Source organism: Rhinoraja longicauda, chromosome 12 (genome assembly GCF_053455715.1).
Source record: "Rhinoraja longicauda isolate Sanriku21f chromosome 12, sRhiLon1.1, whole genome shotgun sequence".
Lineage (NCBI taxonomy): Eukaryota > Metazoa > Chordata > Chondrichthyes > Rajiformes > Arhynchobatidae > Rhinoraja > Rhinoraja longicauda.
Window position 1 is genome coordinate 38159131 of NC_135964.1, and position 26435 is coordinate 38185565.

General features: G+C 38.8%; 1 protein-coding gene across 1 annotated transcript in view; it reads right to left on the reverse strand.

The window, feature by feature from the left end:
- Positions 1-26435, reverse strand: part of tfg (trafficking from ER to golgi regulator) — a 70219-nt gene that overhangs the window by 19102 nt on the left and 24682 nt on the right. The window contains exons 4-5 of the mRNA XM_078409551.1: positions 14737-14883; positions 7566-7733 (exon numbers count right to left, since the gene is read on the reverse strand). Of these exons, the coding sequence (XP_078265677.1) occupies positions 7566-7733; positions 14737-14883 (315 nt within the window). The remainder of the gene's footprint in view (positions 1-7565; positions 7734-14736; positions 14884-26435) is intronic.

A 26435-nucleotide genomic window follows, 5' to 3' on the forward strand; every position in this document is an offset into this window, starting at 1 on the left:
TCAGGTTTGATGGTTTTGTCCATGCCCCAGAAAAAAAAATCACGTTTCAATAGACTTTGCAATTAATCAATGAATACTACATGAAGATTTTATATATCCAGTTTGACATATCGAACTGTACCCAGGAAGTTCAATTTATTCATGTATGTTAATTCCAGGCCTTATGCCACTAAATAGCATGCCAACAATAGTTATGCTTCTTGGCAGGTGATTTTGTTATTCACTCTCTTCTGATACTAGCACTCCAATTGGGTTTCACTCTGTGGCCCAGTACAAATAAATGCATTTGGCCAAATCAAACCCTATATGTCTACGTAAAAAAAACCTATCACTACATGAAGCTACAATTTGCTGTTTTGCCACTGCTGGTAACACCATCCTCATAAATATTTCACCATTGACCATCTGAAGGGATCATACTCTAATGGTGATACGTTTACCCATTTGATCTTAACCATAGAATCAACTGCAATGGTATCTCATCTCCTATCTGTGCCATTAACACTGATGCCCATTAGTCTTTCCCTATATTTAATCTACATGCTATCACTTGACAATATCATCTAAAAAATGCCAGATTTAATAGATATGCTGATGTCACCCAGCTCAAAATCCCCATAACATTCTTCATTCTTTATTTGCAAAAGTTGACGATGAATCATGAATAAATGGACAAAAAAAACCCACAATTGAGAGCATATCTTTGTACAAAATAATCATTAAACCTCCAGGAAAATTCACAGCTGTACAAAACTTTGAAGAATTAGTATAAAGTGAAAGTTCATTCCTTTCTTAAAATAAAATTCTGCATTATTTCAAGGTACGTTAAGTTATCAGAATGGAAACCTTGATATTATGTAACATTTTAAATTTATCTTCCCTTAGAAAAAACAAGTGATTGTTATTTGTTTCAAGCTTTGAACAGATTATTTCCGTACATTTTTTCTGAAATAGTTTATCTATAATATAGCATCACTTAAGGGCCTGTCCCAGTTACGCGATTATTAAGGCGACTGCCGGCGACTGTCAAAGATCAGCAAAATTTTATTTTACCCTACCACAGTGACCACGACAATGCCGAGTCAGGTCGATACAAGTTACTTTTTTTGTGAAACTAGCACCTGGCTAAGAGATTACACCGTCTTTGGAAACATCATGAAATTCCCACGCTTACCTGACTGTCAAACTGTCGCCTCCAATCTACCTGTCAAATGTCCTGACGGTAAATAAATTGGTTAAACAAAACTATCTTCTGGTATCTTCAAATGCCTTTTCTTAATTTAATATTACGTGCTTCTAAATGCATCTGCGACAACCTAGCAAACCTGGGGACAGCATGCGACAGCGCCCGCAATAAGCTACGATACCTGGCGACAAGCCAGCTGTCGCCGAGAAATTTCTATCTGGAATTTTTTTCCGTGACGCGCCGAGATCCGCTATGATTCATTGAAGACTCCTCACGATCATGCCCGCGACACCCCGGCGAACGTTCGGCGACAGCCTAGTCGCCGGCAGTTGCCTTAAAATCGCCTAAGTGGGACAGGCCCTTAATTAATTTTTTTTAATTTTTAAATTGAGCACATAAATATCTCCATATTGTAAATAGTTAAGAGACATTCTTTATTTCTCAGAAACAAGAGCCAAGCCCTTGGGGGTATATATCTGAATAATTCTGAATATCATTTAAAATGTTTCTGGATTCATCACTCCTCAAAAGGCAAATGCATGACATCTTTCTTAAAAATCTGGAATTTCTTGCTGAAGCTATATATTCAAAATTTTGACATATCCTGGTCAACTTGGAGCATTTTCAACAACTTCACTCACCAATTCATTTTAAACATTCACTTACAGTAAACAAACTTTTCTAAATCTAGCCATTTTTTCCAATGGATTTCCCATGGATAATTACATCACTGAACCAGCACAAGGTCAAATATTCAACCTCTATTCTGGTGATTAGCTAGTAACCCAGGACAATATAGTCGGCAAAATAGGCACTGCTTATTCTGTTCAGAAGTTTAATCTTGTTCACAGCATTCAGATAGCTACATGTTGAAAGTATAAGAGTCCATTCAAATTTCCCTTTGCTTTAAGTTACCAGCTAACATTCCAGCAACAATATTTTCACCCTGCTGCATTAATAAATAGCCAAAAATGCAAACATCATCACCCCAAGAAAAGAAAACTGTTGTAACTGATACATTGCAATATAGTGCAACACAACATGCACTACTGAAGCAAAGAAAGGAATTATTGGAAACCCTCACTGAGCAACATCTGTGGAGAAAAGAGAGGAATTAAATGTTTTGTGTGAAAACTGAATCCAAATGTTCTCTGCACAGGTGCTGCTAGTGCTGCTATTTCCAGAATAATCTGTTATTCTTTTGCATTTCCAGCATCTGCGTTTTTTGCCTTTGCTCATACACAGCTGAAGTTCTGTTGTTCAGACATAATTACTCAACAGATATTATATCAGGTCCCTCGAGCCACTGCAGACAATAACTTCACGTCAAGAGATGTAATACCAAAGGATGTTACATTTTTTCTTGCTTGGGGACTGCAAAAAACTGACACAGTGAATTATTAGTTCCCTTCTCCAGATCCCCCTTGTTTTTTATGGAATTGGATTCCAGTGAATCACAATTTCAGTAGGTTTCCAACGCTTCTCCTTAAATGGCACATATTCATTTGTAAGCTTGTTCATAAAATGTTGATCACATCCTCTACTCAGAGCAAGGGGTGGCGGCAGGGAGCGTTTGCAAGTCAAGGCCAATCATCATTAGTCTGTGTACTAAGAAATTGCATAACAAATTTACTAATTATGTTATACATATGATAATTATTTGTGCAATGACCAAATTTATGCCAAATAGGTCAGGATTACATCAATCTTTAATGTAATTTATCTTGCCCAAACATAATTTCTCAACTAAAATACTGTTATATGTGTTATTTTCTTCGCCTATTTCTACATTGTTATTTACTGAGGCATATTAAAGGCATTCCAAAGGCAGAACGAAGCTTGTAGTTTCTGTGATTCTCATTATTCCCTTTTTCCAACAACAGAAAAATGTATATTAATTTCCAGTCATCTATCCCAAATCCAAAGAGCTGTGAAGGGTTATGGTCAGTCCCCCTGCCATTTCTGGGGAGGGGGAAGGGGGAGGGGGGGAGAAGAGGGTGCTGCACCAATGCAGGAGAAGTTTGGGCCCAATGGGTCCACTTGGTCTAGTCCTCTTTAAACTTATTGGGTTCACTGGAAAAAGTTCAGCAAATCTTTAGCAAAGGAAAATCATAATGTGCCAAAGTCTAAAAAACAGGCTCAACCCAATTGTCAAGAGTTCTAAAATGCTCTTAAGGGAGCAAGGACTTGAAAAAAATTATGATTTGTTATCCAAACAACCATACTTGTTATCCAAATTTGTCAGCATATTGTTTACACGTATAGTGCACTGATTTTTTATCTTAATGCCACTGCTTGACTGTCAAAGTTGAAAAATATGCACATTAAATAGATGATCCGATTTACAACTCCAATTTGTACGAAAGAACATTTCCGTTGCAGAGTACAATGATACTTCCCAGAGTTCCCTTCAGATAGATTTCTGCCGGGTCCCAGTTCAGAGCCAGCCCTAGGTTAGTCTATCATAGTTGCTGATCTTTATATGACAGGTCCATGAATTAAGCAAGGCAATAACTATTAAAAATTGAAAATAAGTAATTTTTTACACTAAACTACAAAAGATTTTAAAATGTAACATGACACTACACAATTTAATGTCCATTTAAATACAATTAAGAGCTAATTTTATTGCCAAAGAAATAACGTCAAACAATATTAATCCAAGGACCATATGTATCTCTTCAGCATAATCTCACATGTGTTCAGTCAATAAAACTGTTCAGTTTTTTCTTTCCATTACAAAAAATGACCATTACAAGACAACTTAAATTGCTTGTTGAATTTATGTGTCACAACTAAAACATGCAAAATTTTCAGTTACTTATGTGATACATTTCACTTAGGGCCATGAGTGTGCTAGTGGTGGAAGATAAACATAACTGAATTTTGAGCTAGATTGATATTTTTAAAACAACTTAAAAAAGGGACTAAACAGCATTTCCAGAATGCCTCATTATTTTGTATGCATCCACCAAAATTCACAATATTCCTCATTACTCCCACTACCTCAATAACATATTCCCCCTCAGTTTGTTGAAGGACCCAATTCCATTCTCAGAGGATTCCTCTTCACGTTTGTTCTGACAATACCACCTTCTATTAATGTTCTTCTGATATGTCTTTATATCTTAACTATTTTCATTCCATTTGGCAAGGATGCAACTACTTTCATTTCATATCCCATTTATGTGCAGACCATCTCCTTTCTTCCAGAACCACAATGGTGATCCCTTACCTTTATCATCATCGCACCAGCCTCTACGATTAACAGATCACCCTATGACATGTCTAACATGAAACCACCACATCTTCACTTCCTCTCCATTTTTCAGCACTGCCAAGTGACTATTCTCATCACAATGATTCGCCCAACCATCGCAATGAACATCTATTCCTGCATGCATATTTCCTTCCCATGATGGAATGTGTCCCTGTACAGGAATGAAGTGGAAGGTTTGGGGAAGATACACAATAGTTTTACAAGAATGCTGCCTGGATTAGAGGATTTTAGCTAAGAGAAGAGGTTGGACAAACATGTGTAGAACACAAAGTGCTGGAGTAACACAGCTGGTCAGGCAGCATCTCTGGAGGGCACGGATAGGTGAGGTTTAGAACTGGGACCTTTCTTCAGACTCCTTGAAACATCGGCTATCCATGACCTCCAAATATGTTGCCTGACCAGCTGGGTTACTCGAGCACTTAATGTTCTACGCAAGATTCCAGCATCAGCAGGTCCTTTCATCTCCATTGGACAAACTTGGACTGTTCTCTCTGGTTGTTGAGGAGAGACCTAATCTAAAATTATGAGAGGCATAGATATGGTAGACAGTCTAGAACAGGGGTATCAAACTCATTTTAGGTCAGGGGCCGGAATGGGCAAAACGAAACTTCATGCAGGCCGGATCAGTTGTGCACATGCGAGCGAACGCACGCGCGCGCCCACAGCTTTCAGTGCCTTCGTTTTTTAAACTGCTCTCATGTGTCTCAGTCTCTGCTATAACTACAAAGTATTTCACTTTACGAATTTTGTTTCTTATGAAGAAGATTGAAGCAAGCATTACTTTTATGATTGGTATCAAGGCCCTAGATAGAGTGGATGTGGAAATAATGTTTCCAGTAATAGGAAAGTCTAGGACCAGAGGTCACAGCATCCAAATAAAAGGTCATACATTCAAAATGGAAATGAGGAGGAATGGGCGGTGAATCTGTGGAATTCATTGCTACAGACAGTGGTGGAGGCCAAGACATTGGGTATTTTTGTGGTAGAGATTGATAGGTCTTGATTAGGTTACAGGGAGAAAGAAAACAATAGAATGTGGTTGAGAGAGAAAATAGATCAGCCATGGTTCAAAGTAGACTTGATGGGCTAAATGGCCTAATTCTGTTCCCCTGTCTTATAGTCTTCCTACAGTGTTTATGTTTTTGCCCACAATGGGCTGGATGGGTGGTTAACAGCCAACCAGCAGCTACCTGGCATGGTGAAAGATGGTCTGTCCACCATCTCACCTGAAGGCCCAACTCCCCATCCTTCTCCTTATGTCTTTCTCCCTTCCCCTCACATCCTCTCCCCTCACCTCTCATGTCCTTCTCTACCTTCACCTGCCCTCTCCCTTCCCTCAGCCTATCTCTTCTCTCATCCCCACCTCCTTCCTTCTAATTACTCCCACTCCCCTCCCTTACTTCATCCTCTTTCCTTACCTCGTCCCTAAATCCCCTCCATTCCCTCGTCCCTAAACACCATTCTTCCTCTCATCTGCTCCCTTCCTCAGCCTCTCCCTCCCTACTTCCTTTCTTTACCACCTACTCCCCCACTCCCCTCCCTAGACACCCTCTCTTCCCTTCTCCATCCCTAAAAACACTCTCGTCCATCATCTGCTCCCCCTCCCTTTCCTTCACCACCACCTTCTCCCTCCTCTTCCCTATCCCCGCATAACTACCAGCACATCTTCACATCCCACCTAACCTTTACCCAAACCCAGAGCCCCCACCGTGAAGAGCAGCTCAGATTTTGGATAGCTGGCTGCGGCCCCATTCACAGTGCAGCGACTTCCCACCTGCCTCTATCCACGCACTCACCTGGGTCTCAGGCACGTGGTGGCGGTCTTTGTGGCAGCAACCCAGGCACTTCCCAGTGTCCACGCTGAGACTCCCCACCTTCCCCAGCGCCAGCCCCTTCGCGCCCGCGTCACCACATGGTCAGATATGGGCGTAGCATCCACTCACTCCCGGGAGCTGGGGAGTGGGGAGGTGACAGCTGCAGATTGGACTTGCATTTTCCTTCTGCACAAAATTCATATTTCCTGCGAGTTTAAGCAGTCATGTAGCTCACTTTCTATGTAAAATCGAACAGCGCTGGCTGCATTTATATAAATATCTGAGCAAACAAAACACAAACTGTTGGAGGATCTCTCTAAGCCAGGCAGCATCTCTGGAGCGAATAGCCTGCCCCCAAATCATCCAGCGGGCCAGATTGGACCCCTTCGCCGGCCGGATGCGGGCCAGTAGTTTGACACCCCTGGTCTAGAACATGCTGCCAGGATTAGTGGTGGAAGTAGATCTGATAGTGGCATTTAAAAAGCTTTTATAGGCACATAGATAAGCAGAAATGGAAGGATATAAATCACAAGCCGAAGAGATTAGTTTAACTTGGCATCATCTTCGGCAACAGAAATTATGAGCCGAAATGACTGTTCCTGTGACATACTGTTCTATGTTCTATCTAAGCATCTGCATACTCTGAGCTCCACCTTCACATCCCAAAACTATTTCAATAAAATTCAATCTTGGCTTGTAGATGAGCAACACACCTTCAAATAAGACATATTATGTTTTCTGGCTTCAATAATGCATTCGACAGTTCAGAAATTGAGGATTTCAGATTTCCATCATTTTACTTCTAATTTTGAGCAATGATTCTACTTTTCAAATTTACACCTAATTTTTAACAATTTGTTTCTTCACTTGCCCCATTACTCATAACAATTTTCCATCGCTATTTTATAATTCAACTTTCCCTGCATTCTAACCCTATCACAAATATCCATTTTGTTCTCTCCTCCCATTTCCCTTTTCTCTGCATTTTAAAACCTCTTTTATCAAATCGTGAAAGTCATTGACCGAAACATTAACTCTCTCTCTAAATGGATGTTGGCTGATATGTATTTCCAGCAAGTTCTACTATTTCAGGTTTTCAGCATCTGCAGTGTTTTGCTGTTATATTCTCCAATCTCTTTAAACTTAACTTTGGGAATAATTTTTGTGTGATTCAAACCATTTGCAATAGCTGGCTTTGGGCATTATTAGAACTGCAACTGCAGAAACTCTTAAATTTAAACGTTTCTTTTTCATCACTGGCATAAGTCTGATTCAAGTAACCTACCCGAAACCTGGTCTTCAGTCAGGCCAAATGATGACATTACATTCTTGTTGATTTCATCTTGATTTTTTAAGGGATCAAAGGCAGACATACTGGCAGCACTAACAGGAACAGGCTGCTTAATTGTGGAGTCTGGTACCACAGGCTTTCCATCCCTTCCATCAACAGCATCTGTAATAAAGCACAAAACTAAAAACGTGTCTTGGCTATTTATTAAAGTACAGATATCTAAATATATCAGGACCATGGCCAGCTTCTTTTGCAGCTTTTGTTAATAACTGCAACCTTTTACAAACCAAACATAATCAATAATGATTTGGCTGGAAAAGGAAACGAGAGTGCTTAAAAGTTGTGGGTTTGTAGCTACACATTCAACTTCAGTTGGGTACATCTGTAGACTGTTGGATGCTGAATCCCAATCTTAAACAAGACATGTAGTTTTATTGATGTGCTGTGACTACATTATTATTAACAGGTAAGATTCTATTTGGAGAAACAATCGAAATCATCCAGTGACCTGCCATTTAATATGATTGTAACTGCAATTTCTAAAATAAATTTCTTCATGCCTCAGATATACAGTAAATAACTGGCCCCTTACCTTATAGTTATGACCCTTATTTGAGATTCTACCACTTGTGAAAACATCCCAACCTCGACCCTGACAAGCCCCCTTCAGATCTTGAGTAAAACGTGCTGAAGTAACACAGCAGGTCAAGCAGCATCTGTGGAAGGAAATGTTAAGCGATGTTTCGTGTCTGCACCCTTCTTCAGACTAGCAGACTAAAGAAGGATCCCGACTGAAACGTTGACTACAGATGCTGCCTGAACAACTTAGTTAATCAAGATTCCAGCTTCTGCAGTTTCTTGTGTTCCACTCCAGTATTTGTGTGTTTGAATCAGGTCACCGCTCATTCTTCTCAATTGTAAATAAAAGATCTGCACTATTGCAACTGTCCACTTTTGTGGGGCACACAGGAGTGCTGTGAAGAATTAGATAACAGAATTCCCTGGATACACATATTTTTTTAAATTCTGTTGACTTATAAACAGAAATACTGAAATATGATCCCAAAGTCAAAGCCACTTTATTGTAAAACTGAAAACAAAGCAAGCTGTGTCAAGTCTAGCTTGTGCGAACCAAAATAGAAGTAATCAAGGTAAGCTCTGAAGAAGGGTCCCGACCCAAAACGTCACCTATCCATGTCCTCCAGAGATGCTACCTGACCCCCTGAGTTATTCAAGCACTTTGTGTCCTTTTCTTTAAATCACTACGAGGTCCTTGTTTCTACCAGGTAAGCTCTGCCTTCCTTCAGAGAGTGGACAAAAATAACCAATAACTAAACATTTTCCGGATTGGATTGCTCAGAGTCCTGTACATCAACTTTATGCACTACCCCCCACCCAACTTATTTTCTGGTAATATTTGTTTGACAGGAGACCAAGGGTCCACCTATATATGCAACTTGCCTCAATCGCACAAGATAACCAACTTTGAGGCCATAAAATAACGAAATTATTTCAAGAAATTAGCAGCTTGCTTAATACAATCCATGTGCACTAAAGTGGCCCCGAGTAAAACATATGCTGTTGGACTAAATTGCAATCCTTAAACACACATGGCAATAACACATAACCATCTCTTTCCATCGAAGAACTCTATTATTTCCTTTACAGTACATGGAGCCATCACACAAATCTTTTACGAAATAGTACAAGACTGAACTATGCTTTCTAAAAGTCTATAACAACCAAACATGATTCAATTATAATTTTATAAGTATGCAATTAACGTTCCAGAGCCCGAAAGATACATCAAGACTGACAGACACATCAGATCTTGCCAAGGTAAATCTTCTCCAAGTTCCTGAGGCAATGTGCAAACATTTTTTTTAAAGATTAAATGAATACTATTTTATAGAATTAAGTGGAGCATACAGCACACAAAGAGGCTATTATTTGCAGCAATTACATTTTACTCAAGCCTCTTCTCATTTTTCCTCATCTAACTCAATTAGTATAATCTCTTATTCAACCACTCCTTCATTTATCCATCTAGCTTAAAGAAAGAACATGGAAATGTATAGTGGCGACACAAGGGACTGCAGATGTTGGAATCTTGAATAAAATACCAAATTGCTGGAAATCTCAGCGGGTTTAGGCAGTATCTGTGGGGGTAAACGAACAAGCAACATTTCAGGTCGGGGCCCTTTATCAGTCTGAAAATGATCTCAACCCGAACCATCGCGTGTCCATTTCCCTCCACAGGTGATGTGTGTCCCACTTTTCAGCAGTTTGTTTTTTGCTACAGAACAATGCAGCACAGCATAGGAACAGGCCCTTTGACTAACAAATCTGTGCCGAAGATGATGCTGATTGAAACTGCACATCTGCCTGCACATGATTTGCATCCCTTCATTCCCTAATTGTTCACATGCCTGTTTAAATTCCTCTTAAACACTCATAACATATCTGCTTCTACCACCCCTCCTTGCAGTATGTTCCAAACAACTATCCTTCTGTAAAAAAAAACTTGTCTCACAAATCTCCTTTAAATTTTCCCCTTGTCATGTCAAAGCTCGGCCTTCTAGTATTTTACATTTCCACCCTGAGAAGAATATTTACCCTGTCTGTGCCTCTCATCATTTTGTATACTTCTACCTCTTCTGCATTCACTCCAAAGCCTCCACGTCCTTCTGGTGATGCAGCAACCAGAACTGTACACAATACTCTAAATGGGGCCTAACCAGAGTTTTATATAACTGCAACATGACTACCTAACCTTTATACCCCATTCCCTTATCGATGAAGACAAACATACCGAAAGAAAGTATGCCTTCTTAATCACCCTTCCACTTGTGTTACCACTTTCAGGGAGCTATGGTCCCAAGGATCCTGACAATTATTGTACAATGCCATTTGCCATATACTAGTAATGATTTGCCCCAACATATTCTTATCATTCTCTCACTCTAAATGTTTCTTACTTTATTTCTTTATGACTGTCTTATATGATCAACCCCCACAAAAAGCTTCAAGGAAAACAAAGAAAATGATTGAGGAAAACAAAGAAAATTAATATGATTAATTTTAATCATAATTTGGAATTTCCTTAGTACAATACCAAGTAATGCACAATTATTAATCGACATGATTAATTTTTATTAAAAAATGCTGGAAACAAGAGAAACACAGTTAACTTTTTAGGTTACAGAAATGTTGAGGGAACTCAGCCAGTCAAGCAGCATTTGGGAAAAGAGAAACTAGTCAATGTTCGGGTCAGCAGATCATATCTAGGGTCAGTATTTAGCATCTGAGATCTTATTTGTTTTCCATAACATTTTAGTTGGAAGACCGTTCATCAGAACTGGCAAAGACATAAAACAAGCTTGTCTGAAGTTGTAGAGCAGAGGGGAAGAATGCACAGGACAAATAGGGTATTGTTCACACAGAGGCCAGGATTGCCGTTGAAATAAGAGGCAAATTATGTGGACATAAATCCTGTCAGGACCAGAGCTGCAGTAAGTTAAAATCAATCACCTGGGGATGCTGGAAATCAGAGATAAAATAAGATGATGCTGGAAACACTCAGAGGGCAGGCAGCACGAGTGGAAAGAGAAATTGAATTAACTTTTCATGTCAAAGATACTTCAACCCTACAACTTAAAATTATCTTCAACCAGAAATGCTAACTGGTATTCTTTCCTTAGATGCTGCCTGACGTGCAAAATGTCTCCAGCATTTTTTGTTTTTATTTCAGATTTCCAGCAAATTCCAACGTTTTGCTTTTCATTGACTTGATTTTCACTCAGTGTTCAAAATAGTTATTACGAAAATTTACAAGAAGCAGCTACATTGCACATTTTCAAGAAATGGTTTAAACATTTGGAGGAGATAAGGTGTAGGTAATGACAACATTTAGTAATTAGTTCTTATTAGCCTGGAAGAACAAAAATAATGGTGTACAAATTAAGGTTGATACAGCCATCATGTGGGATGTCCCTGGAAATGCACCATGCAATTAAACCTCCTAAGCTTGGTCCCATAGATACCCATACCTCATTGCCTTTAAGGAATGCAAATTTACATACAGGAGATACTCGCCAATGTTAAAAATCTGTCCAATTTCTCAATAGTGATTTACCAAGCATTTCAAGACGTAGATGTCGGGAAGTTAGATTACAGTTCTACAAGATATTGGTGAGGCTGCATTTAGAGTGTAGTGTTTAGTTTTGAACACCCTTTTATAGGAAGGATGTTGTTAAACTGGAAAGGGTATAGAGATGATTTACAAGGATGTTCCTAGGACTCAAGGGCCTGAGCTATGGGGAGAGGTTGAGCAAGGTAGGGTAGGTACAGGGATAGGATAGGTTAAGAGGGATATGGGCCAAATGCTGGCAGGTGGGACTGGTGTAGATGCGGCATGTTGGTCAATGTGCACCAGCCGGGCCAAAGACTTTATGACTCTATGATAATTTATAACTCTATATATAGACCTAAAATTGCAATTTGCTTCATTCATATATTTTTCACCAGTACTTTCTGCACCAAATTCCAGATTTATGCTGAAATGTTATTAGTTGTGGATAGTCAAGAAATAATTATTTTTGGATAACTCCTTTGTGTTATTGTCAGTAAAAAGCTGAAGTATTTCTAATTTATGTACCATAAATATGCATTTCTAGTATTTGCATATGTAAAATGGTTATTTAACTAGTTCCATTTATATACCACAGTCAAGGACTTCACAGGAACATAAGCAGACAAAATGGATGACAGAGAAGAAAACATGTGGGCGCAAAATCTTTGCTGAACAGCTGGGTTATGAGGAAAATCTTGGAAAGTGGAGGGGATTAGGGAGCTAACTGCAGAACCTGAAACTTTGTCAGTTTCCCTTGACCACTTTTTCTAGCCCTCATCCCATCATAGAAAGAGGATGAGAGGGTTGATATTTAATGTATGATTTTAAAGCAAATGTCATTTTGTACTCCTGCTATTATATCATGTCAGTTATTTGCACACATCAATAATATCTGATCAACATAGTAATCTGTAACATTAGTAACTATGCATTTAAGTGAATGTACCAATTATCATGTGAATACAAATAGTTCCATGATGTTCATATATTACTCAGAAATCATCCAATGTCAACATTCAATTTCAATTTCAAGGACATTTGTGCAACATTTAAATTTCAGGTTCTTTTCTTCCACTTATAACAGCAAAGTGTTCCACTTGGTAGTCCATCAGATTCGTGCAGGTCCCTGATGAACAATCCCATTTGTTTCCATCCCTCTTCTCCTTTTCTCCCTGTACGGATTATTTCTCATACAAGCCCAATTCCCCCCCCCACATCTTTCCCACACATTCCCTCCTACATCGCCCATCAATTCCCCATGATTCTTTTTTTAAAATTAACCTACACTACTAAACGACTCTTTTAAGTCCAGGCTCAAAACCTATTTCTACTCCCTAGCGTTTGAGGCCCTTCTGATGAGGGGATGTAGCTATAACAAATGAAAAGAGTCTGATTTTCAGTTTTTGTTAACAAAACTAAATATTAAATTGACCTAACCTTGAATACTTTCCACATTTGTAAAACAGTGAGGCAATAGATTTGAAATGTGTTACTTCAGCTACTATGCAAATCAAACTGTTTTACTTCTCTTCAATAGATATTTTCCAGAGATGTGGGGACTGAAGATGGAGAGGCATCATTCGAGAACTTTATAACAATATAGTTATAAAGTAGCATAAATTAACAATGAAATAGAGCACCAAAATGATCCAAGAGGTTCCACAATTATAATTGCTCCCATAACCAAATATCTCCCTGAAAATTAAATATTGCTCCCCTTATATGCATTGTTTCCTTTAACCATTTCTTGAATTTGAAATTCTTACACAAATGCTTTTGGAAACTCAAATGCACACTATTTTAACTGACTGCTTGGATACCAGCTTTCTTGGGCAATTTTTTAACCTCAATAATGTGCAAGTGAAAAAGACAAAGTGAGAAAAAAGTAATAAAATTAGAGCTTAAATAAGCATTGAACTGTACATGCTGCACTTTCCTCATTTGTAGTAAGTTGATCAAGCTGGTAAATTTAGTTACATACATTTTATCGTCACTGCCTTTAATAAATAAAAATCACGGATCAGGTAACCCTAACATTTTTCAGTGAAAACTGCCGAAAATAAATTGCTTTGGTAGAGGAGCATTGTTCTAAAATTCCTATTGTTTCCAAGCTGAAGCAAAAAAAAAAATCTACTTCAGTATAATCCTGACTATTTCAAGTGGCTTTTTAAATGCTACACAGATGTATTGTCTAAAACTGCTTTTGATTAAAGATTTATAAAGGTTGGTAAGAGTAATAACACTGGCAACTGTGATTTAAGAAAATAATGCATGACATTGATCTCAACATAGACTAATTTCGGCATACTTTGAATACACAGATTAGATGTAAAATTACAAGCACTACACAAGAGGATTTTTAGATGTAAAATGAATTACACATTAAAGTTTTGACTTAGCAGATATGACTAAATTGTAATAAAGTGAAATGGAATATTATTTTCATAAACAGGATACTTCCTTAAACTGTTATATTAAGAAAGATGTTAAAACCGCACATGTTCCAATTGTACATCTGGGAATCAGCGTGCAAATATGCAGTGAAACCAGGAAATACTTAAAATTTCCAAATAGAATGTGTTAATGTAGACAGAATGTGTTATCTAGACAGTGACACTCAGTGACATTGAGTTTAGAAGGATGATGGGGGATGTCATTGAAACTTACCGAATAGTGAAAGACATGGATAGAGTGGATGTGGAGAGAATGTTTCCACTAGTGGGAGAGTCCAGGGCCAGAGGTCATAGAAATAAAGGACTTTCCTTTAGGAAGGAGACGAGGATGAATCTGTGGAACTCTTTGCCACAGAAGGCTGTGGAGGCCAAGACAATGGATATTTGGAAAGCAGAGATAGATTCTTGATTAGTACGGGTGTCAGGGGTTCTAGGGAGAAGGCAGGAAAATGAGTTAGGAGGGAGAGATAGATCAACCATGATTGAATGGCAGAGTTGACTTGATGGGCCGAATGGCCTAATTCTGTTCCTATGACACAACAATGTTTAGGAGGAAAGTCATCTTAATAATCCAACATACCATTTTCAGGGATGTTGGCACAAAGACTTGGATCGCTGGGTGGTTCCAGACAATCTAGCAGTCGGTTCACTTTATTCCGAAGTTCTATGAGTTCCCGGCGAAGATATTTAACTTGATTTGACTCCAATGGCCGTGGCTGTCCGTTTACTGTTTCAAAAATAAACAAAGATTACTCATTAAATTATCAGAGGTACCGTGCATTACGATAAAAAAGCCATTTCTAATACAGACATTAGATTATACCCATGGATAGCATTATCTTTTGCTATTAGAACATGGGAATACAATGCATCATATACTAATGAATTTGAGAATCTTCAGAAGACCATTTTACAAATATCCACAAACATTATTAATGCTATGCAGTGGGTATATAATTAAGTAAAATATTGGTCAAAAAAATAGAAGATTTTGAATATCTGAAATAAGAAAGAAAATGCAGGAAACACTCAGCGGATCAGGCAGCTGCTGTGGGAAGAGAAACAGAGCTATCAGGTCAAATATGCTTTTCTTGTTGGAAGGTGGGTGCCTTGGTGGTAGCATGCAGTGATCACCATTCTTCTGACCTTCTGACAACTCCCTGCACCATCCAAGCAGATGCTGGTCATGCTGCCCATTGCATCTGTCATGGTGTTTTACAATGTAAGGGCAGAGTGACACACTGAAATGGCATCGTGCTCAGAAAATAACAAAGGCTACTGGGCTAGACTGGCATTGGTATTGGTTCATTATTAACATGTACACCGACGAGGCAAAAAACTGTTTTGAGTGATCAGGCAAATCACACTATCACACACAAGTATAATCAAACCTTACAACGATAGAGCGATAAGAGAAAGAAAACAGCAGACAGGATATAGTGTTACAACTACAGAGAAAGTGCAGGTAAAAAGTGCAAGGGCTGTAATGAGCGAAATTGGGAGATCGATGCCACATCCTTAACCTATGAGAGATCCCTTGATGAATCAAACAACAGTAGGGAAGAAACTGTAAGGGTTTGCGGAACATACGATATGATACAACTTTATTCATCCCCGGAGGGAAATTGGTCTGCCAACTATGACCATTACGCAAGTCGGGGAGTGTCTGTAGTTGGAGTTAAAGCAGAATTTGGCCACACAACCCTGAGTGTATAAGGAGTATAGTTAGAGGCTCAGAACACATCCTTGATTACTTTGCTCATTTAGGTCATTGGTAAGAGCTTGTGAAGAAAAAGTTAAATGATTTGTCTTATTTCTCTCCCCAGAAATCTGAAATTGCACATGCTTTTCAATGTATCTTTCCTCTTAACATTTCACTGTTAACATTCCCAAAGAACAAATATGGGATGTATTATTCTCGTTTGGAAATTGATGCTCTTGAAGCATTTACAGTATATGGCAAGCATATTGAAGAACCTCCAATATATCAAGCAGCACATCATTTTTTTTAACAGCTAAACATTTTTAATTTTTATTAGTAATTTTAATACTCCAATATGGAGTGGCTCCAATATGAAATCCTAATATGCAAAGAAAATTTAATATTTAAAATGTCTGTGAGGTAATATACCACAACTAATAGAGAAAAATATCTGAATTAAAAATTAAGCTTTTCTACTCTGGTCTTCAAGAGGGTGGGTTTTCTGGAATACAAAGGTTACTTATGAGCAGAAAGAATCATTTATTGTATTTATAGAAGTTGCATTGAGATCGAAACATTCCTCAGTTGGCATTCTTGGAAAGGATTGATAGCAATGTCTTCAAACTAAATGTGCTTTACAGAATTAATGTAGGTCAAGGGATTTTCCATGGAAAATAATCCAGCTAAATTATCAAACTATGCAGAGATGACAAAATGAAAAATGGGAATTATCTTGGACCACTTAACGACTGACAAAAAATGAAATACCAAACAATTTGTACCATGCATAGCAATATAGAAAACTGGCTTACATGCCACATTATGTAGATTTATATACGTGCTTGGATAGACGAACAGATAATCAGAATTTAATTGTGGAAAAACTGTCTCTTTTAATTAATTGCAAGAACAACCAGCCTTCATTTTACGTCCATCCAAAATGATTTTACACTGGCTTGTCTATTGGATTTAGAGGCAAACTATAATAATTTTACAATAAAAGTTAGTCATAGAGTCTTAGAGCTACATACCGTAGAAACAGGCCCTTTGTCCCTCCTTTCCCATGCCACCCAAGTTGGGTTTTTGAATTGTCCCATTTGCCTTTATATGGCCCACATTTTTCTAAATCCTTCTCATCCATATACTTGACCAAATATATTTTCCAGATACATACTACCATGGTGCAAAGGTTACCCCCGAGGTTCATCTTAAATCTTTCCCTCTCACCTTAACCCAATGCCCTCTAGTTTCAGAGTCCTCTACCCTAGAAAAAAGACTGAGTGTTGACTTTATCCATGCCCTTCATGTTCTTATACACCTAAAAAAAGGTCACCCCTCAGCTACCCAAGCTCCAAAGAAAAAGTTCCACCCAATCGAGTTTCTCTCTCTAACTCAAAGCTGCATGTCCAAATAACATCCTGGTGAATCTTTACTGCACCCGTCCAAACCTAATGAAATCCTTTATCAGTTAATCCTAAAAGTACTAGCTAATAAGGTACATCCTAGAAGTACTAGGCCCACAATGATACAAGTTTGCTATGGGACCTGTAGATAATGCCCCATCATAAAATTATCCCCTTTATCCATCCTTAAGTGATATTCATGAGTTACTACCAATAATTCTGTTGGATTAGTGCTAGTTGAGAGACGACCAATAAATTTTATTCTAGTCCTTTCAATTCGACAGTAAGGATATAAGAATCATTGTTATACAGCAGAGAAAAAGGTCATAAATCCCATCTCATACATACTACCCACATGAGTCCTTGAGTTAGCTCTTCATGATTTTTATAAATCTCTATAATGTCTCTCCTCAGCTGCCTTCTCTCCAGGGAAAACAGTCTCAGCCTACCCAGTCTCTATTTGTGGTGACTCTTGTGTACTGCCTCAGTGTAATTTACTATTCTTACACTCTTGGACTTGGAAAGCATTGCACTTATATGTAAGATTATACTGAATTGTATACAACAAAGGTATTTCATTGAACATGTGAAAATAAGGAAGAAGTTGGAACATCAATCCACCTAGTTGCAAAATATAATAGTCAGCAATATCTACGCTTAATTTGAGCCTAACATTTGAATGCAAATTCCCAGATCACGTGCACCCTTCATATGGCAGAATGAGTGATGAGTGAAAGGAAAGTTTGCAATTCAAAAGCCATTCATAGATGACAATCAAAGCTGAAAGAAGATGGACTTTTATTAAAAAGTCTGAATAATGTGGAGGCTGAAATTTCAAATATGCCCAATGCATGTAGATAATTTTTGTAAAGGAACGTGTCATATGCAGTTTAATACGACACGTGTGATGTAGAATTTCCCTTACAACACGATGTGATTATTAATCTAATGCTCTCACTCTATCAACTTATCTCTGCTCTATAGCATAAATCCTTGTTTCAATTTCTCTAGGTCCCTGTCCATGTGCTTAACTTGCCTCCCCACTGTCATTCAACCTAAACTTTATGCAAAAGTATACCTTCCACATATAGCCTTCACCAACAAATACTGGCCAAAGAAAGAGTTATGAAGATGACCCCAAAAACAAGAAAGAGAGGAGACAAAGACCACACAACAGGAAGCTATTGGCCTGTCCTTCATTGGGAATCTATTGAAACCTGCTATTAAAGAGATAACAATAGAGCAATTAGAAAATCATTGGACAATCAAAATGGTTTTAAGAAAGAATCACATTGATATATTTGAAGAATGCAATGAATAGGATAAAGAACCACTGAATGTAGTGTACTTGAATTTTCAGAAGGCATCTGATAGGTCTACAAGTCTACAACAGTACACAGGGTTGGGAAAAACATATTGGCATAGATAAATAGCTTTGATAACTAATAGAAAACAGTTAAATAAATGGACTATTTTCCGATTAATTAACAATAGCTAGTATTTGTGTCTCAGCTATTTATAATCTGAAGACAATTACTGAAGACTCGTATGAAGGGATAGAGTGTACTACAGCCAAATTTGCTGATGATACAAAGATAGATAGCTTTCCAAGTTGTGAGGGGGACACAAAGTCCCTGCAATGGGACATAGATAGATTAAGTGATTGGGAAAGAAGTTGTCAGATAGAATATAACTGGGGGGGGGGGGGGAAATCAGAGCTTTTGTGCTTTGGAAGAATAAAAAAATATTTAAATAGGGACTACAAAATGTTAAAAGTATAAAGAAGTTGGAGATCCCAATGCACGTAATTAACACAATCTTGACCTTTATTACAAATGGCTTGAAGTATTAAAATATAGAAATTTTGATGCAACCTTACTGCCTACACGTTTCATCCCCTTGTTTAAAGGCGGCTATGCTTGCAGTGGAGATAACACAGATAAAGTACACTTAGTTCATTCCTGGGATGAAGGGGCTGATAAATGAAGAGAGGGTAAACAGGGTGGGATCATAGTCCACTGGACATTAGAAGAGTCTTCTAAACACGAGGAAATCTTGTTTAAATTTCTAAGCAGGATTGACAGTTTCAACATAGATCAAAAAGTTGTTTCATTATTCCATTGTATCAATTTTTACTGTAGATTTGCTTTAAAAGTTTATTCCACAACAATTATTTTCAGAAGTTCTGACAGGAACAGAATATATTTCACAGCTCAGAATAAAAGGACGTACCTTTAGAAAAGAGATGAGGAGGAATTTCTTTAGCTGGATGGTGGGGTGGTGAATCTGTGGAATTCATTGCCACAGGCGGCTGTTGAGGGTGTGATTGGGTATTTTTAAAGCGGAGATTGACAGGTTATTGATTAGTTCAGGGTGTCAAAAATTATGGGGAGTAGGCAGGAGAATGGGGTTGAGAGGGAATGATTGATCAGTCATGATTGAATGGCTGAGTATACTGAATGGGCCAAATGGCCTAAACTGATAAACCTATAATATACACTGAAAGAGACAATACATAAAATGAACCATTTTAAGGAAAGTAAATTATCAAAGACAAATTTGGCAAACACCATTGTCAAACTAAAAATTGATAGTGTACTTGTGGTGCAAATGTTTGCATGAAAGCCTCTCACACCAAGCAGGAGGAGGCCCATTACTCAAACATAGCAAAAACACAGCAATCTCCACACACTATCCTACACATACTAGGGACAATTTACAATTTTACCAAGCCAATTAGCCTACAAACCTGTACGACTTTGGAATGTGGGAGGAAACTGGAGCACCTGGAGGAAACCCACACAGGTCATGGAGAGAAGGTAGAAAATCTGTACAAATAGCACCCGTAGTCAGGATTGAACCCGGGTCTCTGGCGCTGTAAGGCAGCAATTCTACTGCTGCTCCACCATGACGCCCAAAAAGCTTTCTGTCAAATGTTGTAAACCATTTTTAGAAATATTCAATTATCTCAAACATTCAGAGACATCTAAAAAATACCAAAATTGAACTCTTTTTAAAAACATCTAAAGTGAATAAAAAACTCAAATGCACTTAGAAGTAAATGAAACAATTGAGCCAAAGTAAAATGTTTTTTCAGTCTGAAGAAGGGTCTCGACTCGAAACGTCACCCATTCATTCTCTCCAGAGATGCTGCCTGGACTTACTCCAGCCTTTTCTGTCTACCTTCGATTTAAACCAGCATCTGCAGTTCTTTTCTACGTGTTTAAAAAAAAAATCTATATTCCACTTAGTCTTCCAATCTGAATGTCTGGAATTCCCATTGATTTCAGATTGAATGTCAGGTTTGTTCTGGAAAAGGATCAGATGAAATTCTTCAGCATAATCCCAACAAGAGCGAGTCCCTGCCACTGGGCTCTACATGTTCGGCTAAAGGTCCAGGAATTACAGAACAAATGAACAGTTGATTCCAGTATTGCAAGATATGATCCATCTGGGTTCACATAGTTCCCACCGATTGATCTTAAAATGCTCCTAAGTGACTCCCTAACCTAAATTCATCCTTATCAAACATGTTACCAACACACAATATTCTGCTTTTGGTAGCAAACTAATTATTACATTTACAAACTAAACTAGATCCCATTTGGCAAATTCAAACAGAAACAGTCAAAAAAAGGACACAAAGTGCTAGAGTAATTCAGCGAGTCAGGCAACAGCTCTGGAGAACATGGATAGGTGATATTTCAAGTCAAGACCCTTCTTCAGACTAGTTAGCAAGACTAGTGTAGCAAGATTATACAAATAAGTAGGTCACAGAGCTCATTAAAGATGCACATTCAATCCTTTGCCTGCACCAAATCTACAGGAGTAACAGTAGAGCCCATAATTGGTCTCTGTAGCTCCAGGTTAGAAATATGAAATTGGGCAGTTTCTGAAACGTTGCATTGTTATGCTGTGTCTGCTGGGAGGGCATGCGTGTGAAGAGATAGATGGGATATGCTGTGACACCAACAGTCAAGAAATAGAATATTTAGAGCCTGCAAAACCAAACCCTAAGTACTCAATACTTCAGCAAAGTAAGAATACCCCATGCAAAAGGCGGCATCTGTTTATTCATAAATATTAACACAATTAGAAATTGTGTACTATACACAACATAAAATTCCACTTCATTCCACTAAAGCAGAATTTTTTGTTGTGTAAATATCCATCACATAAAATAATGCATGCATGTGTAGGAAAGAACTGCAGATGCTGGTTTAAATCTAAGGTAGACACAAAATGCTGGAGTAACTCAGCAGGACAGACAGCATCTCTGGAGAGAAGAAATGGGTGATGTTTCGGGTCGAGTCCTTTCTTCATCTATGCATGTAGGCAGGTAGGCTGTTCTCACATTATTTAGAGTGTAGTGCTAAATCTCATTACTATCGAGATGAATAGACGACATTGATGAATAGATCAGTCTGAGGTGGGGTCTCGACCCAAGGCTTCACCCATTCCTTCTCTCCAGAGATGCTGCCTGTCCCGCTGAGTTACTCCAACATTTTGTCTACAATGGATTTGACCACATTAACATGAGGCAGACACGATGAAATAATTCTAAACAATGGTTTACTTTTGAAGATATAAATTATTTAAAAGAGTATATACCTGGAGAAAAGAAATACAGTGCTGGAATAATTCAGCGGATCAGACAGCATCTCTAGAGGACATGGACAGGCGATGTTTCAGGTTGAGACCTATCCACATTCCCCAGAGATGCTGCCTGACCTGCTGAGTTACTTCAGCAGTTTGTTTTTTTTGTAAACGAGCATCTGCAGTTGCTTGTGTACCCGTACATCTGGAGAATATCAGGTAGAATATATAAAATCCAATATTGGATGCATATAAAGAAGCAGACAGTGTCAATGAATAAAAGTAGTTGATATAGGAGGTAAATCGTTACTTGAAATGCGGTGCATAACCAGACATTTACCTTAATCTAGAATTGAAGGATGAAATAAAGAAAGCAATCACAAAGCAATAAGGAAGAAACAGGCAACATCAAAATGGAAAGCTTATTACAACTCCAATAATCTTGTACCCGTTGGATTTTAATCCCAAATTACTGAACTGGCAGATTTCTCTGAATATTGGATATTGCACCAACACTCTTTTACCTCCCCATTTAAGATGCTACATAGTAGCATAATACATTTTCTAGTGAACCAGGTGAATTTAAAGGAACTTGGGATCTAAATGGAGCATGTTTGGAGCTCTGGTGAATTTAAAGCAAGTCTGGGAATGGGTCCTAATGAGCCAGATGCCAAACACTCAGGATTTCTGAATAATGGGACAGCGGATTATTGGAATTTTATCATGTTGGATGAAGTAAGCTGTGATACAATTCACATTACTACCAACAAAGTACTCAATTGGCAGCTTGCACAGTAAAGACATTTCAGGGCTTGATTAAAATGCTTCTGGAATAGGAGTACTTAAGGAACTGGGGGGAAATTGAAAAAACTAGAACAGATTTTCCAGAAATCACTGAACAATGGAGGCTGGAAAAAGGCAGAAGTTTCTCTACGGTACGAGAAAGGTATTCAAATATACACATTTGTGCATATAGTTCAAAACATTATTTTACTGTTAAGATAATGGAGCATGGTTTCAGATTTTTTTAAATGGCTAACATGAGTTCATGAAGTAGAGCTGCTGCCAATCTAATTTATAGGTTTTCTTTAAGGATACAGCAAAACAGATTGACAGGAGTACGACAGTGAATCAATGTGAAAAAGAAACCCAGACCCGAAGTATAGCCTATTCATGACCTCCTGACACGCTGAGTTACTTTGTGTTCTGCAGCTGTTATGAGTCACTGTCTTTAAAACACAGCAGTTCTTCTGGAGAAGATATTTCCATAGCACTGTTAGGCAAAGTTCCAAGATTTTGATCCAAAAACAAAGAGGGCACGATTACTAATTTTCAAGTCAGAAAGTGCTATTCTTGCCCTTCTTTATGGTCGAGGTCATAGACATGGGAGGTTCTGTCAGATAAGCTGGGTGACAAGCGGTACAACATTTTGTAGGTAGTACACTATGCTATCATGGTGCCCCACCATAGAGGGAATTAATGTGTACTCTGTTAGATGGGGTTCCAGTCAATGAGGCTATATTTTGTGGATCACAAATTTCTTTAGTTTGGAGCTGCACTCATTCAGGTAAGTGGGACTCCAAAAGCATATCTTGCAGTTGGTAGAAAGGCTTTGAGGAGAAAGTAACAGTTGTCATTCTACATAGGGCATCCAACCTATGACAACTATGGTTTTTCTGCACCTTTTCCAGTTGAGCTTCTTGTGAATGATGACACGGGAATCTGCAGAGGCAGGAATCTTGCGTAGAACACAAAGGCTTGGGACCTAGTTCCCACCTGAAACATTGCCTTGCATGTCTTACAGAGATGCTGACTGACCCACTGAGTTACTCCAGCACTTTGTGTTCTTGTCAATGGTGATTTGGTGGGGGGGGGATCAGTCATGGCAATGCCATCAAACATCAAGGGTAAATGCCTCTCTTGTCTTGCATTTTCTTGATGCAATTGCTATCAGCTCATGTCTGCATGTTGTCCAGCTTTGTTACATGCAGATACAAACTGTTTCATTTCCTTAGGAGCTATGAATGGGACTGAGCATTGGATAATCATCAGCAAAAGGAAAGGTTACTGATGAAACAGCTGAAGGTGGTTTGGCCTAGGATACTACCCTTGGTATCCTAGAGCTGTAATTGAGCAATCTCCAACAATCCTAACCATCTTTCTGTTTGAGATGGTTCTTCAAACAATCACCTAACACTAACATACCATTTGTCAATTTTTCTATCCAGAACCACCAGTGCAATGCTCCTTGGAGATTAGGCCCCCTCCATTTTTCAGTGCATTGTACCACAAAAGTCAAAGATGAGCTTGAAGTCACTGGACTCTGCACATACCTTTTCAACTGAAGGGCCAATTGCATTTCACTTGTGTGGTCACGTGCCCTTTGATTTGAATGGGAATCACCAACCTGGATTAAAAACTGGGTGGTATATTTGTAAATTCTCAATTATACCTCATGTTTTAATTAGTTTAAAAACACTTAACAAAAATGAATATTCAAGTTTAAAGTAAAATCACTGTCATTTTAATATTTTTAAAAACTATTCAAACATTTTCAGTTTGCTTACTCTATTCAAACATTCTCGCTTTGCTTGATCAGAGATATTTAAAAACAGTACATTGACATAAGCCATTAGAGTGGTCTGAGAGTGGGGGAATGGCTTTTATGTCAAAGTATCTATATTGTCATGCATGCCCCTTTTACCTTGCAGGATTGCCATGGTAGCAAGACCTTCAGGACAATTTGTCCTATGGAGCCAAAAAAGTGTGTTGCGGCAGGAATAGCATGGAATGAGATAGGGTGGGGGCAGGTCACAATTCATAGTTCTGGTTCATGGTTAATATAAGCAGTGCAGCAAACATGGAAGATATGGAATAATTACAATTTACAATAGACATCTCTATTAGACGGTATTGTTCAGATCTTTGGATTTCCTAGGATTGAAGGTCTGTTTACTTCACCTTCTCCCATATTGGTAGTCTCGTCTACTTTAGCAACATCTCTACTTATTTGCCAAGGCTTAGATTTTACTGGTACACTAATTTTCTTCACATTATTATATACAGTACATCATTTAAAATCTGTTTAATTGCACTGAGTTTAATGAGTTTGCGGAAGTGGTTACGGACTTCATTGCAACAATAGCCGATAACATCGTCCCCACGGTAAGGGTTAGTATCTTTCCTAATCAAAAACCCTGGGTGGGCAGGTCTATTCGCATTGCCTTGACTGCTCGCACCGCTGCTTACAACTCCGGCCTGGCATCCGGCAATATGGACGACTACAAGGTAGAGTCCTACCGACTGCGAAGGGTGGTGAAGGACGCAAAAAGGAGGTACAGGGACAGGATGGAGTCGCAGATGGAGCAGCAGGACACCAGGCGCCTTTGGCAGGGGCTACGGACTATAACTAACTACCGGTGCAGCCCCCCCTCAACCAAGCCTACCGGGAGGAGGTGGCTTATCTGGCACTCTGGTGTCAGGACAACAGCCTCCTCTTGAATGTCACAAAAACTAAGGAGCTGATTGTAGACTTTAGAAGGACTCAACATCCGAGGACGTACACGCCACTGGAGTTAAATGGGATTACTGTGGATAGGGTGAGCAGCTTTAAATACCTGGGAGTCGACATCACATCACAGAGGATCTGACATGGGCAACACACATTGCCCTACTGGTGAGTAAGGCAAGGCAGCGCCTTTACCACCTCAGACAGTTGAGGAAATTTAGAGTCTCTCTGAGGATCCTTCAGTGCTTCTACTCTGGGGCTGTAGAAAGCATCTTGTCCGGAAACATCACAATCAGGTTTGGGAATAGCTCTGCCCAGGACAGGAAGGCTCTGCGCAGAGTAGTGCGTTCGGCTGAACGCACTATGGGAACTACACTCGCCCCCCTGCAGGACCTATACATCAGGAGGTGCAGATCCAGAGCCAGCAACATTATGGGGGACCCCTACCACCCCAGCAACGGACTGTTCCAGCTGCTAAGGTCAGGCAAACGCCTCCGCTGTCACGCTGTGAAAACAGAGAGGATGAGACGGAGTTTCAACCCACAGCCCATCAGGACTGTTAACTCTCATATCACCAGGGATTAATTTAATTTACTGTATTAATAAATTTTTTGTGTTACAGAAAATATATAGATTTTTTTCTATTCTGTTTTGTAGTTTAGCACTATCCGCAGGCGTTGCCACTTTCATTTCACTGCACATCTTGTATGTGACAAATAAACTTGACTTGACTATACTGCCCTCCAGTGATGATATAGCTGATGTGACACTAATCCCCATCAACAAAATTTCCATATTAAGTGCTCCAATAAAATCGTACTGTTCCCAAATGTATCTAATTTTGCATGATTCATCTGTCTTCTTGATCAACATCAATTTCTTGTAAAAATGGCTTTGCATGATATCACATTATTAAGTTTGCGTGGAAAGATACAATCTGTTTTTACTATGCACCTCTGCTCTGTAAAAGTCCAATGAATGTCACAGCTCAAGATCTACAACATTTATTAGGCAAGGTAGACAAATAGATTCTGGTTGTTCGTTACTGATGAAGTGTTTTTTTTGCATAC